Source organism: Lepus europaeus, chromosome 2 (assembly GCF_033115175.1).
Source record: "Lepus europaeus isolate LE1 chromosome 2, mLepTim1.pri, whole genome shotgun sequence".
NCBI lineage: Eukaryota > Metazoa > Chordata > Mammalia > Lagomorpha > Leporidae > Lepus > Lepus europaeus.
This window is the reverse complement of record NC_084828.1, coordinates 170,303,642-170,319,374: the sequence shown is the minus strand read 5'-3', so window position 1 is coordinate 170,319,374 and position 15,733 is coordinate 170,303,642. Positions and strand designations below refer to the sequence as shown.

General features: G+C 43.3%; 1 protein-coding gene across 2 annotated transcripts in view; it reads right to left on the bottom strand.

Annotated features, from left to right (window-relative positions):
* PDCD6IP (programmed cell death 6 interacting protein) overlaps positions 1–15,733 on the bottom strand; it is a 72,293-nt gene that overhangs the window by 13,935 nt on the left and 42,625 nt on the right. For both annotated transcript variants that reach the window (XM_062215940.1, XM_062215949.1), the window contains exons 13-15: positions 8,469–8,717; positions 5,617–5,751; positions 4,397–4,491 (exon numbers count right to left, since the gene is read on the bottom strand). In XM_062215940.1, the coding sequence (XP_062071924.1) occupies positions 4,397–4,491; positions 5,617–5,751; positions 8,469–8,717 (479 nt within the window). The remainder of the gene's footprint in view (positions 1–4,396; positions 4,492–5,616; positions 5,752–8,468; positions 8,718–15,733) is intronic.

Sequence of the window (15,733 nt, the reverse complement as noted above, 5' to 3'; positions counted from 1 at the left end):
ATGAAATTGAGAAGTTTCTGTACTGCAAAAGAAACAGTCAGGAAAGTGAAGAGGCAACAGAATGGGAAAAAATATTTGCAAACTATGTAACAGATAAAGGATTAATAACCAGAATCGACAAAGAGATCAAGAAACTCCACAACAACAAAACAAACAACCCACTTAAGAGACGGGCCAAGGACCTAAATAGACATTTTTCAAAAGAGGAAATCCAAATGGCCAACAGGCACATGAAAAAATGTTCAGGATCACTAGCCATCAGGGAAATGCAAATCAAAACCACAATGAGGTTTCACCTCACCCCTGTTAGAATGGCTCACATTCAGAAATCTACCAACAACAGACTCTGGCGAGGATGTGGGGAAAAAGGGACACTACTAACCCACTGTTGGTGGGAATGCAAACTGGTAAAACCACTATGGAAGTCTGTCTGGAGATTCCTCAGAAACCTGAATATAACCCTACCATTCAACCCAGCCATCCCACTCCTTGGAATACACCCAAAGGAAATTAAATTGGCAAATAAAAAAGCTATCTGCACCTTAATGTTTATTGCAGTTCAATTCACAATAGTTAAGACCTGAAATCAACCTAAATGCCCATCAACAGTAGACTGGATAAAGAAATTATGGGACATGTACTCTATAGAATACTATACAGCAGTCAAAAACAATGAAATCCAGTCATTTGCAACAAAATGGAGGAATCTGGAAAACATCATGCTGAGTGAAATAAGCCAGTCCCAAAGGGACAAATATCATATGTTCTCCCTGATTGGTGACAACTAACTGAGCACAAAAAAAAACTGTTAAAGTGAAATGGACACTATGAGAAACAGTGACTTGATCAGCCCTTGTCCAGACTGTTAATGAACAACTTAATACTTTATCCCTTTTAGTATTTTTTTTGTTCTACTTAATACTATTGGTTGAACTCTTTAATTAACACACAATTATTCTTAGGTGTTTAAATTTAACTGAAAAGTGATCTCTGTTAAATGTAAGAGTGAGAATAAGAGAGGGAGGAGATGTACAGTTTGGCACATGCTCAATCGGACTTGCCCCAAACGGTGGCGTTAGGAACGTGCCAGGGGATTCCAATTCAATCCCATCAAGGTGGTAGGTACCTATACCATCTCACTAGCCAAAGTGATCAGTTTCAGTTCACAATTGATCATAATGATAGGATTAAGAGTCAAAGGGATCACATAAACAAGACTAGTGTCTGCCAATACTAACTGATAGAATTAAAAAGAAGAGAACGATCCAACATGGGAAGCGGGATACATAGCAGACTCAAAGAATGGCAGATGTCCTAAACAGCAGTCTGGCCTCAGAATCAGCCCTTAAGGCATTTGGAACTGGCTGAAGAGCCCATGAGAGTATTTTAGGCATGGAAAGTCAAGATACTCTGGCAAAAAAATAAATAAATAAATAATCTCTGCAAGTGAGATTCCAATGGAAAGAACAGGTCATCAAAGAAGGAGGTACCTTTCTCTGAAGGGAGGAGAGAACTTCCACTTTGACTATGACCTTGTTTAAATAAGATCAGAGTCGGCAAACTCAAAAGGCTTCCATAGCCTTGGTAACTCATGACAAGAGCCTAGGGTGATTACTGATGCCATAAACAAGAGTGTCAATTGTTAAGTCAACAACAGGAGTCACTGTGCACTTACTCCCCATGTGGGATCTCTGTCCTTAATGTGTTGTACAATGTGAATTAATGCTCTAACTAGTACTCAAACAGTACTTTACACTCTGTGTTTCTGTGTGTGCAAACTGATGAAATCCTTACTTAGTATATACTAAATTGATCTTCTGTATATAAAGATAATTGAAAATGAATCTTGATGTGAATGGGATGGGAGAGGGAGCAGAAGATGGGAGGGTTGCAGGTGGGAGGGAAGTCATGGGGTGAAAAAGCCACTGTAATCCATAAGCTGTACTTTGGAAATTTATATTTATTTAATAAAAGTTAAAAAAAAAAGAAAATCTGCAGCTCACATCAATTGTTCTTGAGCTTTTTTTCCCTAAGTTTTCCTTCTTTATTTGAAAGTCAGATTAGAGAGAAGGAGAGGCAGAGAGAGACCTTCCATCCACTGTAATGATAGTGCATGGCCAGGCCAAAGCCTGGAGACAAGAGCTTCGTCTGGGTCTCCCATGTAGGTAAGGGACCCAAACACTGAGGACATCTTCCACTGCTTTTCCCAAGCCCTTAGCAGGGAGCTGGGGACTTAAACACGCAGAAATACGGGATGCTGGTGTCACAGGTGGTGGCTTTACCTGCCAGGCCACCAGGCCAGCCCTTGTCCTTCAGTTCTTAAAGCAATCGTTCCTCTCTCTTCTAGCATGGACTGCAGCCACCCTAAACTATTCTGACCTTTTTATAAACTGACTTCATCAGTGTGCTTGATCTTTTATGTCTATCTGAAAGGTCCTGCCATCTTTTTTTTTTTTTTTTTTTTTTTTTTGACAGATAGAGTTAGACAATGAGAGAGAGACAAAGAGAAAGGTCTTCCTTCTGTTGGTTCACCCCCCAAATGGCCACTATGGCTGGCGCTGCGCCAATCTGAAGCCAGGAGCCGGGTGCTTCCTCCTGGTCTCCCATGTGCGTGCAGGGGCCCAATCACTTGGGCCATCCTCCACTGCCTTCCCAGGCCACAGCAGAGAGCTGGACTGGAGAACAACCAGGACTAGAACCCGGCACCCATATGGGATGCTGACGCCGCAGGCGGAGGATTAACCAAGTGAGCCATGGCGCTGGCCCCATTTTTTAAGGCTAATAACATATTCCTTGTTGTTGACTGGACGTTCTTATTGTTTTTCCCTTTCATGTACTATGCCCTTTCAACAAGCCTTCATTTCTCTTTTTTTTTTTTTTTTAAAGATTTATTTATTTATTTGAAAGACAAAGTTACAGAGAGGTAAAGAGAGAGAGAGAGAGAGAGGGAGGGAGGGAGGGAGGACTTCCACCGACTGGTTCAGTCCCCAAATGGCCACAACAGCTGGAGCTGCATCAGTCCAAAGCCAGGATCCAGGAGCTTCTTCAAGGTCTCCCACGTGGGTGCAGGGGCCCAAGCACTTGGCCCATCCTCCACTGCTTTCCCAAGCCACAGCAGAGAGCTGGGTCAGAAGTGAAGCTGCCAGGACTTGAACCGGCACCCCATGTGATGCTGGCACTGCAGGCAGCGGCTTTATCCATTACACCATAGCACCAGTCCCAAGCCTTCATTTCTTTTAGAAAAATGTTCTTGAACTGTATCATTGTTCAGCTGTTTTGACTTTTCCTCTCTGAGGCAAACTCAGTTTTAAAGACATCGGATCTTCTGTGCCCATCTTCTCCCTAACCCTTTTTAATTTTTGTTCCATGTGATTTCCCCATTTCCATTCTATATTCTTGTGTCTTCTTCTGTGTCTACTCTCCCCTTGTGCTTCTTCCATTTCATTTTATATCTGGAATGACTCTGTTCTTCCTCTTCTACTGCTTTCCTGAATTCTGACACCTCAGGTTTTATCACGTTCTGTTTTCTTACCATCTTCTTCTGAAGATCTTTCCTGCATTTCTGTCCAAGGTATTGCTTAGAGTATTTGTCCTCTTCCTCTGTCACAGAGTATGTGTGAGAGGCAGGGTCTGTATCATTCTGTCAGCTCACTCCCTACACCTGCATGTCACGGAGAGTGTGAGAGGCGGGTTCTGTATCATGTCACGGAGTGTGTGCGAGGTGGGTTCTGTATCATTCTGTCAGCTCACTCCCTACACCTGCATGTCACGGGGTGTGTGTGAGAGGTGGGTTCTGTATCATGTCACGGAGTGTGTGTGAGGTGGGTTCTGTATCATTCTGTCAGCTCACTCCCTACACCTGCATGTCACGGGGTGTGTGAGAGGCGGGGTCTGTATCATGTTATGGGGTGTGTGAGAGGCGGGGTCTGTATCATTCTGTCAGCTCACTCCCTACACCTGCATGTCACAGAGTGTGTGTGAGAGATGGGTTCTGTATCATTCTGTCAGCTCACTCCCTACACCTGCATGTCACGGAGAGTGTGAGAGGCGGGTTCTGTATCATGTCACGGAGTGTGTGTGAGAGGCGGGGTCTGTATCATTCTGTCAGCTTATTCCCTACACCTGCATGTCACGGGGTGTGTGAGAGGCGGGGTCTGTATCATGTCACGGAGTGTGTGTGAGAGGCGGGGTCTGTATCATTCTGTCAGCTCACTCCCTACACCTGCATGTCCTGCTTCTCTTTACCCTTTCATTCCCAGATTATGTATCTGCTTGTGTGCTGCTTTGCAAAATACCAAGGAGACAAGGAGGGAAACTGCTGTGTCACACTACCAATTTCATCCCAAAAGTCTCTATAAGGAAATACTTATGTAAAATTTATACAAAACAGACTTACTTTAAGAGTTCATCTCTTTCTGTCTTCCGTGCAAACACTATATCACTGCATTTGTTCTGGAACCTGAGCAGAATTTCCGTCAGCTCATTGTAAAACTATAAGCAAAGAACAAATACAATTTTTTAATCTATGGAGCAACACTATCCACAGCTCATTTGTCAAGAATGGCTAAAGATGAAGAATGTTACGTAAAATAAAACCCTCTACATAAGACACAGTCATACCAGAACTAGCCCCACAGCTTAATATTAAACACCAAGGACCTAAGATTCATAAAAAAAAAATCACTAAAAGCCAAAGAGCAATAAGTTAGAAGTTTATGATCATCAACGTTCTCCAAATTCCTAAAGAAAGGTCAACCAGTTAATGATGGTAACTAATCTATTTAAGTAGAAGGACTACATCTACATATTTACTACAGAAATGTAGGCGTAATTTCAGCAATATTCAAAAAATTTCCAAAGGCTCTTTGGAGTTTTCTCCAGAGAGTACAAATATATTTGAATGAAGCATTTTCAACCAAATCAAAATGGTATTTTATTATCCTCTTTATTCAAAAGCATTTGTACTAATTTTACCCTTTTCAGAGAGTTTTACTTTATACTTATTGCATTTAAGTCAAGATTAACTTAATGCTATAATCATTATGGAGTTAAGTATCACAAGGAATCACACATCTGAAAACTTAAAAACCACCTACCTATTCCCTCAAAGTCAAAACAATTGGTAAAAACAAATACAAGCATTTCCCTAAACTTTCTAAGGCATGAAGGAAGAAAGCACTTAAAATGCATTTAGTACACGCAGATTCTCAGGTAGGCCTCGAATCTGCTGGCCAAGCCACCGCACAGAAGACAAAAGCCGTGCCTCCCCTCCCCACCACAAGTCAGCTTTGACTGCCCCAGTTCCCTCACTGCCCACTCTAACCAGTTCACCTAGGGACGGTTACAAAAGTGCCTCTGGCTGGGCATGTCTGTATTGTTTCCTGTGTGTATGCAACTTCATACACACAACTCACTCTTCCACATTCTCCTGAAATGCCGCCACTCTCAATAAGCTTCTTCCTTTGGACAACAAACCTCACAGACACAGAAGGCATTAAAAGCTAACAAATTTGAGGCAAAGACTATGTGGTCCAGGTAGAAACACAAATGAATTTCCCAAACGATACTTCCACATCTACGCTTTTAGCCCTTGGTTCCTCCGTATGTACTTCGTACCTTGGTGCCCTCCTTCAAATTAGCTACAAGTTCAACAAAGTTGTCATAAGCAGCCGCCAAATTCTTCAAAACTTCTTCTCTTAGGTTAGCTTCATTATTAGACTGTTTCATTTTTGAAAATTCCTGGTGTGAGACCTTGTTAAAAAAAAGATTTATATATTTACATTTATTGATAAAATTAACATAGCTCATAAAATATTTTATTAATACGTTTTCCAAAGAAAAAATCATATAACTACACAAATACTAGAAATACTTAATATAGTATTTCTTGGGAAAGCACATACTTTAAATTTTTCCTTAAATAAAAACATCATAAATCTGATGTGAAAATATAAATAAGGATTAAAGGTTTCTATTAATATATAACAACTAAAAAAAACACAAAATGTAAACTTCTCTTCCTGGATATAATATTCAGGAATAGAAATATACAATGTTTAACTCAACACATCAACACTAGAAGGACAAAATTTCAATTCCTGTTAGTAAAAACTACCTATGTGAAATACAAACACTAACTTCAAATATCTAAGCATATTCAGTTTTGAAAATTTTTAAAATTACTCAAGTATGCATAGCCATATAATTACAACCATCAATAAGTATATGGAAAAAAAAATAAGCTTTTAAAAACACGGAATAACTCAGAATATCTGAATCATGAAACCTTTCTAAGTAGCATGCAATATTTTAGCCACAGAAATTTGAGGCCAGTGTTGTGGCATAGCAGGTTAAGCCTCCACCTGCTACCCCTGGCATCTCGTCTGGGCACTGGTTCAAGACTCAGCTGCTTCACTTCCAATCCAGCTCCCTATAATGAGTCTGGGGAAGCAGTGGAAGATGGCCCAGGTGCGTAGGCCCCCGCACCCACGTGGAAGACCCTGAAGAAGCTTCTGGCTCCTGGCTTCCAACCTGTCCAACTCTAGTCATTATGGCCATATAGGGAATGAACCAGCAGATGGATGATCTCTGTGTCTCTCGCCGTGTGTGCATGTGTGTGTGTAACTCTGCCTTTCAAATAAATAAATATTAAAAAAAAAAGAAGAAGAAGAAGTGTGAGTTTGTTTTTAAAACCAACGTGCCCATGGGGCCAGCGCTGTGGCGCAGCGGGTTAATGCCCTGGCTTGAAGTGCCAGCATCCCATATGGGTGCCGGTTCTAGTCCCAGCTGCTCCTCTTCCGATCCAGCTCTCTTCTATGGCCTGGGAAAGCAATAGAAGATGGCTAAAGTCCTTGGGTCCCTGCACCCACGTGAGAGACCCATAAGAAGCTTCTGGCTTCAGATCGGCACAGTTCTGGCCATTGCGGCCAATTGGGGAGTGAACCATTGGATGGAAGACCTCTCACTACCTCTCCTCTCTCTTTATAACTCTGACTTTCAAATAAATAAATAAACCTTTAAAAAAAAAAAAAAAAAAAAAAAAAAAAAAAAAAAAAAGCAATGTGCCCATGCTGTGGTGCCACAGGTTAAAGCCCTGGCCTGCAGCTCCAGCATCCCATATGAGCACTGTTCAAGTCCCGATCCAACTCTCCGCTCATGTGCCTGGAACAGTATTGGAGGATGGCCCAAGTCCTTGGGCCCCTATACCCATTTGGGGGACCTGGAAGAGGCCCCTGGCTCCTGGCTTCAGTCTGGCCCAGCCCTGGTAGTCATAGCCATCTGGGGAGTGAACCAGCGGAAGGAAGATATCTCTCTCTCTCTAACTCTGCCTTTCAAATAAATAAAAAACAAATCTTTTTTTAATAAGTGTGCTTTTTTTAAAAAAAGATTTATTTATTTGAAAGAAAGAGTTACAGAGGTAGAGATAGAGAGAGAGAGAGAGAGAGAGATCTTCCATCTGCTGGTTCATTCCCTAAATGGCCCCAACAGTCAGGGCTGAGCCAATCCAAAGCCAGTAGCTGGAAGCTTCTTCCAGGTCTCCCACATGGGTGCAGGGACCCAAGGACTTGGGCCATCCTCTGCTGCTTTCCCAGGCACATTAGCAGGGAGCTGGATTGGAAATGGAGCAGCCAGGACTCAAACTAGCACCCATAGGGGATGTCACTGCTGCAGGCCGGGGCTGTTAACCAGCTGCTCTACAGCAGCCCTGTGAGTTTGTTTGTTTTTTTTTTTTTTTTTTTTTTGACAGGCAGAGTGGACAGTGAGAGAGAGAGACAGAGAGAAAGGTCTTCCTTTTGCCGTTGGTTCACCCTCCAATGGCCGCCGCGGTAGCGCGCTGCGGCCGGCGCACCGCGCTGTTCCGATGGCAGGAGCCAGGTGCTTCTCCTGGTCTCCCATGGGGTGCAGGACCCAACCACTTGGGCCATCCTCCACTGCACTCCCTAGTCACAGCAAAAATCAATGTGACAGAGCTGGCGCTGTGGCGCAGCAGGTTAATGCCCTAGCCTGCAGTGCTGGCATCCTATATGAGCGCCAGTTTGAGACCCAGCTGCTACACTTCCGATCCAGCTCTCTGCTGTGGCCTGGGAAAGCAGTAGAAGATGGCCCAAGTTTTTGGCCCCTGCACCCACATGGAAAAACCTGGAGGAAGCTCCTGGCTCCGGATCGGCACAGCTCCAGCCGATGCGGCCAACTGGGGAGTGAACCATAGGATGGAAGACCTCTCTCTCTCCTCTTTCTCTCTCTCTCTCTGCCTCTCCTACTCTCTCTGTGGAACTTTGACTTTCAAATAAATAAATAAATCTTTAAAAAAAAAAAAAAAACAATGTGGCACACACTAGATTTCGCAAATACGTAAGTTATCACGTTCCACTGTCAACTGCAGACTCTCCAGTCTCACTTTCCTACACGGACGCAGGTTTACTGCCAGCATATTCTTTCTGTGATTTCTTATTAAGGACAAGTTTCACCTGAATACTTCTAAGAAGCTCCTCCTGCTTCTTCAGCGACTCCTGCACTTTAGACGTAAGACCGCCATAGACTCGATCCAGTTCAGTAACAGAAAGAGCTTCTTCGTTTATCACACCATCTTGAGCCAGAGCTGTTAAAAACTTGCTTGTCATGTCAAAATTCACGGCTTTCAGGTCATTCTCAAGGCCTTCTCTCTCCTTCTTTACGCCATCAAGATTTGTCAATAAGGATTTTAAGACATTAACAACCTAAACAATAAAAAAGACATCTTAGGTAAATTTCAAAAAAAAAAAAAAAAAAAGACAAAAAACCAGAAGCCAATTTCAAGAGAAAACAGTATGAAAAGATCCATTCAGAATCAGGAAGCGATGATTTCTCAGACAGCCACGTATAAACTGTAGCTCAGTTTCATTAGGATACGGACACCGCACCTTTAGCTGACTCAGATTACAACAGCAGCAGAATTAATAGCAGTGGCAACAGCTACATTTACTGAACACTTCAGTGCCAACCACTGCACTAAACACTTCACAACTAGAACGTATTCCTTACAGTCCCCTACAGGTTACACACTTATTACCTCTATTCCAAAGATGGAGTGATTAGAGTCTCAGAAAAATTAAGCAGCAGGATTCCAGAGGGTGGAGGTGAAATTGACACCTAAGTCGAACTCCAAAACCCATCTTTTAACCACTCTACCCCGTACTGCTGCCCCGTCATGGTTCTCAGAGGAAGGTACAATTCTCTCAATTAAGTGGATACCTTATTTTGCTTAGACAGATTGCAAAACAGAGATGGACATGATGATGCAGTGAAATGTAGAGCTAGATATGGAGGGAGCATGCTAGGCGGGGAAAGCAGCAGATAAAGAGGGATGGAGGGAAATGTATTATCACGTGTGTTTTACATACTACAAGAGGAACGGAAATGGGCTACTGCACATCTCTTCATATCACTGGGAGCTGCACCTCTTATCCTCAGCCCAGCCTGCTGCCTTACCACTGTGTCCGCAGGGTCCGAGTACCTCTAACGCTACATGCAAGCTGCTGCTTCCACTCACATCCCTCACTCTGCAAGGACCACAAGGAGAACACCAACCCGCTCTTCTGTCCTGCTCGTCCCCCCATGCTGTTCACAGAAGAAAAAGCCAAGAAAGGAGACGCCCACGAAGCCCTAGTCACCGGCCACAGTTTCAGCTCCAGGCATCCTCCACCAAGCTGCCTGTTTCTAAGAATCTCTGTCCTGCTCTACCCCGCGTCCGTCCTGGGAGCTCCTTCATGGCAATGTCTAAAGCACCACTTTAGACCACAACCTGAGGAAAAGTCTCTAAATTCAGCTGCACTTCCTCTCCGGCCTCTGTTTACAACTCACATCTCCCAAGTGTCCGAACCTTAACTCTCAGAATCATAAGACGGGGTGGCAGCAGAAGGGAGGGTAGGAGGGAAGGGAGTAGGGATGGGAGGGAAGGGGTAGGAATGGGAGGGAAGGGAGAACAGAAGGGGGAAAAAAGGAAACAAGCTGTGATCAGTGGAAAGAAACATGATTCCTGGAGGTCCAAGAAGTATCCAATCTGCGACTCTCTAAGCAAACATGAGGAGGAGGACCCATACCTGGATGAAAATGACAAAGTCTGTTTAAGGAACCTGGTGGAACTTGATATTAGATGATGTGGATAAAAATCTTGCTTCCAAGTGATGTCCAGGATACATTGTCAAATGAAAAAGAAGTGCAGAAGCACAGGGCATTTGCATAGGAGAGAAGGGAAGTCAGAACGAGACGATAAGCACACATAATCCATGTATATATGCATGCATATGGATCTTCCACAAAAAGAAAAGCAGTAAAGACAAGCCAGAAACTGACGAATATGTTTACTGATAGGAAGTATATGACAATGAAATGCACAGAACAGCAATGAGATTACTCTGCATGTCCCTTGTTTCACACATTAAAAAAAGCACAAATTTTGAATATAGAAACAAATGAATCTGTCTATCAAAGTGAAACAAAAGTACACGGGAAAAAAACTTTCACTCTGACCATACTCCTTTAGTGGGCATAATGAACTTAAGTTTCCATGCAACCAAAGGCAGTTTTATTACCTGAAAAACCCATGTGTAAAATGGCAATAAGAATAGTGGCAACTTCAAAGGATATCATAAAGACCAAAATGACCAGTATCAAAGGCTCGTCAAAATTTCTAGTACAAGGCTAAGTTTTCAATTACACCAATTGCAATGGATTCTTAGAGTTCAGCTCCATACTTGGAGTACATCATGAATCAAAGAGGCTTAGGTATCTATACATTCAGACATGGATAAAGAACAATGAGAAACAGATTGGGAACCAAAGCGCCCTTTTATTTTGCTGGACTATAACTATCTCTGTAATTATGTGACACACTGCATACTGGGGGAGATGCAACAGGATATAGGATATATAAATCTAAAAAATTCTGACAGGGTCGGCGCCGTGGCTCAATAGGCTAATCCTCCACCTTGCGGCGCCAGCACACCGGGTTCTAGCCCCTGTTGGGGCGCCGGATTCTGTCCCGGTTGCCCCTCTTCCAGGTCAGCTCTCTGCTGTGGCTCGGGAGTACAGTGGAGGATGGCCCAAGTGCTTGGGCCCTGCACCCCATGGGAGACCAGGAGAAGCACCTGGCTCCTGCCTTCAGGTCAGTGCGGTGCGCCGGCCGTGGTGGCCATTGGAGGGTGAACCAACAGCAAAAGGAAGACCTTTCTCTCTCTGTCTCTCTCTCACACTGTCCACTCTGCCTGTCAAAAAAAAAAAAAAAATGCTGACAGTATTATCTGCTGGCATATTTAGACTGATAATGGAAGCTCAACCATGACTTCATCTTAAGACTCTCACTACGTGAAGGCTGTCTGGCTATTAGAAAAATAAGAAATGTCATTCTTATCTAAGTTATATGCAATAAAAACTAAAAAGAAAAACTGTTAGCTAAGTAAAACGTTGAGGGGAAAATTAGAACATGGGTAAGGGTTAAGAAAAATAGTCTTACTAAACACTGAAACATTACTATCCTCTACACAGTATAGACACAAGATCTCCTCATCAAATAATGAGCCAAAATTTTTGGTGGTAGCACCCCCCAAGACAGCTAAAAACTGCAGAGAAAAAAGATTGGTTCACACGGATGCAACCTCTTCATCAGCGAAGAACTTACAGACAACGGGCAATGTAAGAAGAGAACTCCAGCAGGATCTGGAGAGCCAACACATGAGTTCTATGATCTAAACACGATTTCATTCCTGTTCTCATAAAAGATTTTAAACGCCCAACCTCTGCATTAATGGCACTAAATGGGTAGGACCGTGACCTCTAGTGGGAGGTACCCAGGGGGTGCGGTCTTGGGAGGTAATTCTTGGGAGAAGGCTGATGATTATAAAGTCTGGGTAGGGCCCAGGATCTCGTCTCGGCCTCCTGGCTACCATGCCACTCCTGCTCTGCCCTCACACCACATTCCACCAGGGCCATCATCAGCAAGTTCAAGGCAACAAAACCACCGGATCTTGGACTTGAACCTCCAAAACCGTAAATTAAGTAAGCCTTTTCTCCTTATAAAGTTGGTTTTCTTGAGCACTCCATTGGAGGGATAAAAAGTGGACTAATACACAACTCTATTCATGAAAAATGCTAACCTGACTTTACAGTTCACAGTGTTCTAACCAGAGTGAAAAGGAATGACCACGCAGTCGCTCAAAAAGTTCTTTGCTGATCTAAAATGTGATGATTCTAAGTCTCTGGGGGAAAAATGCCATTTCTTTTATGATTTTTTTTTTTTTTTTTGACAGGCAGAGTTAGACAGTGAGAGAGAGAGAGACAGAGAGAAAGAAAAGTCTTCCTTTTTCCATTGGTTTTTAACCCCAAGTGGCCACTAAGGCCGGTGCGTTGCAGCCGGTGCGCTCCAATCCGAAGCCAGGAGCTGGGTGCTTCCTCCTGGTCTCCCATGCGGGTACAGGGCCCAAGCACTTGGGCCATCCTCCACTGCACTCCTGGGCCACAGCAGAGAGCTGGACTGGAAGAGGAGCAACCGGGACAGAATCCGGCACCCCGACCGGAACTAGAACCCAGGGTGCCGGCGCTGCAGGTGGAGGATTAGCCTAGTGAGCCACGGCGCCGGACATGATTATTATTTCTTTATGAGACAGAGAGAGAGAGAGATCCCATCTACTGGTTCACTCCCCGAATGCCTGAAATGGCTGGAGCAGCACCTATGCATGGGTGAACGCTGGGAGCTGGGAATGCAATCCAGGTTTCCCACACAGGTGGCCACTAACTAAGCTGCCCAGGGTTTGCACTGGCAGGAAGCCAGAGTGAGGAGACAGAGCTGAGAATCAAACCCATGTACTCAAAATATGGGATGACAGTGTCTTAAGCACCAGGCAAAACATCTGCTTCCAAAAATGCCATTTCTTTTTTTTTTTTTTTTTTTTTTTTTTCAGATTTATTTATTCATTTTGAAAGTCAGGGGTGGAGGGTGGGGGACACAGAGAGAGGGATTTTCTATCCACTAGTTCACTCCCCAGATGGTCACAACAGCCAGTGTTGGCCCAGGCCGAAGCTAAGAGCTTCTTCCAGGTCTCCTACATGGGTGGCAGGGGCCCAAACAGGTGAGCCACTCTCTGCTACTTTCTAGGCCATCAGAAGGGAGCTGGACCAGAAGTGGAGCAGCTGGAACTTAAACCAGAGCCTACCAAAATGCCACTTCTTATGACCAATTCATGAATGAAAGACACAGATCTCTTGTTAACACAAAATTCTTTTTTTAAAACAGTCATATACACTAATTTAACTGTATTTCAGATTTTAAGCTACTAGCCTCATTTTAATAGCGTGAAGTAGAAAATTAATTAAACTGTTTCCAGAATGACAGAATACAAAAACCACTGCCTAAGTTTTTCTTAAACTCAACTCTGAAAGTTAACATGTAATCAAACAAAAGTATATAAATAGTTAGAATCCAGTGGTACATATATTTCTGCTTTCTAAACAGCTCCAATTAGCCTTCAACTAAAGCAGTTCTCATTCAGTAAACAAATACTTGTGGGTCAAGCATTGTTCCAGATGCTATGAACTCAACTGCTAACAAAACCAGAATCCCTTCCTTAATTTGGGAGCAAGAGGGAAGGAGAAGATCAAATACACAAAAAAAACAGAGCAACATGATAACGGCAAAGATGAGGAAGGGGTGGCACCTGAGACCCATGAAAAAGAGGCAGCAGTCACAGAAAAGGAAGAAAGCACCCTCTCATCCCTACCCACCCCACTCTGCTCCCAAAAGAAGGAAAATCCAATGTGCAAGTCCTGAGGTAAGAACAAGCTTGCCAAGTGCAAAGAGAAGGGGGGACGAAATGGCCACTCTGGCTTAAGCACAACAAACAAAAGGCACAATGAAGGGAGACAAAGTCAAACAGAAATGCAGGAATGAAACAGCCTACACTGTCCACACTTTGTCTCTCACATCAAGGGCTAGTGAGCTTTTTCACAGTAAATGACCACACAGAATACTTTCAGCTTAGTAGGCCACAGTCCCTGCTGCAACTACTCAAGTCTGCCTTCGTGGTGTACAAACTGCCATAGCCGACACGTAAATGAATGTGTGTGTGGCTATGTTCCAAGACACCTGAAATCTGAAGTTCAAACAGCATCCATCTATCATGAAACTCAATTCTTTCAACTTTTTTCCAACCACTTAAAAATCTAAGAACTATTCATAGCTCACAGACCACACAAAACAAGAGGCCGGCTGGATTTGCCCACAGGCCACAAACTGCTGACTTGGTGTGAGATTACAAAGCTCTACAAAGCATTTAATAGCACCAAACAGAACTGAGGACATAAGAACTGTTCTCATGGAAAATTTTTTGAGATTTATTTTTATTGATTTTGAAAGGCAGAGCGGCAGAGAGATGGAGAGACAGAGACAGTGAGATCTTCCATCTGATGGTTCATTCCCAAAATACCCACAAAAGCCAGGGCTGAACCAGGCCAAAGGCAGGATCCAAGAGGTACCTTGGGATCGCCCACCCCTGAGAGATCAGAACAGAAGGCAAGACTCAATCCCAGGCTTAACCAGCTATGCCACAAACCCGCCTCACTCAATGAAATTCTCAGCTTTACTTTTCAGAAAAAGTTGAAAATGCAAAATGAGAGCATGTGCACAGCACCAGGAAATCAGGAACCTGATGTATTTCCCTGTGCCCTGCCACAGCGAGCCTTCAGCAAACGTCTGCTGAACAAATGAATGAATACTTCTCAGCTGTTACGAAAAATCAAGCGTAAAAGCTGCATTTGCAGATCCACTAGTCTCTAAGGTGCCTTTGTTTTTATGGACAGAAGGCACCCTTGCCCTTTTTTCCCTGTGAACTCTGGACACCTATCTTATCACCCTGCCACACTACCTACTTCCCAGTGATCAGGCACTACCACACTTGTACTTTCTCCTCTTTTTGAGCTTTCCTAATCAGATGCTATTGATTTCCTCCTTCATGGCGTCATTAGAAATCCCATGATGATGTCATCCATTCATTAACACGCATAACTTAGCAATCTTTCCTTTAGAGGTAGTCCCAGTGAAGTATGATGAAAAGTAACAAAAAACGATGCAAGAGATAAACAATCTGTGGCCAGAAAAGAATCTGGCCAAACCCAGTCTTCAGATCACGTCAGTTTCTACACTTCCAAGCCTCCTCTTTTATATCCAACACTGTGAACATATGAAGGATCTAGAATGCAGTGCCTGGTTTATAAAAAGCATTCAATAAATGGATATTATGACAAGGTATTAATATTGGCATAATTAAGTATTATACAAGGTATATAAATATACATATACATATATATACACACACATACATATATATATATATACACCATTGTAAGTATAACAACCCCAATTTACTTCTGCATGTTTTTTTTTGCTTTTTTTTTTTTCATATTTTTAAAGATGTTCTTAAAGATGACAATAAGAAAATGGCAGTTCAGGGGAGGCCATCTGGCACAGTGGATAAGACAACACTTAGGATGCCCACATCCTGTACCAGAATGCCTGGGTTCAAATCTTTGCTCCACCTTCAAATGCAGCTTCGGGCTAACACATACTCCGTCCTTGAGTCCCTGCAACCCACAGAGACATGGACTGAGTTCCAGGCTCCTAACTTGGTCCTGCCCCGGCCCGTGGCTGTTGTAGGCATTTAGGGAGTGAACCAGTGAATGGAAGACCTCTCCCTGTTTCTGTCCC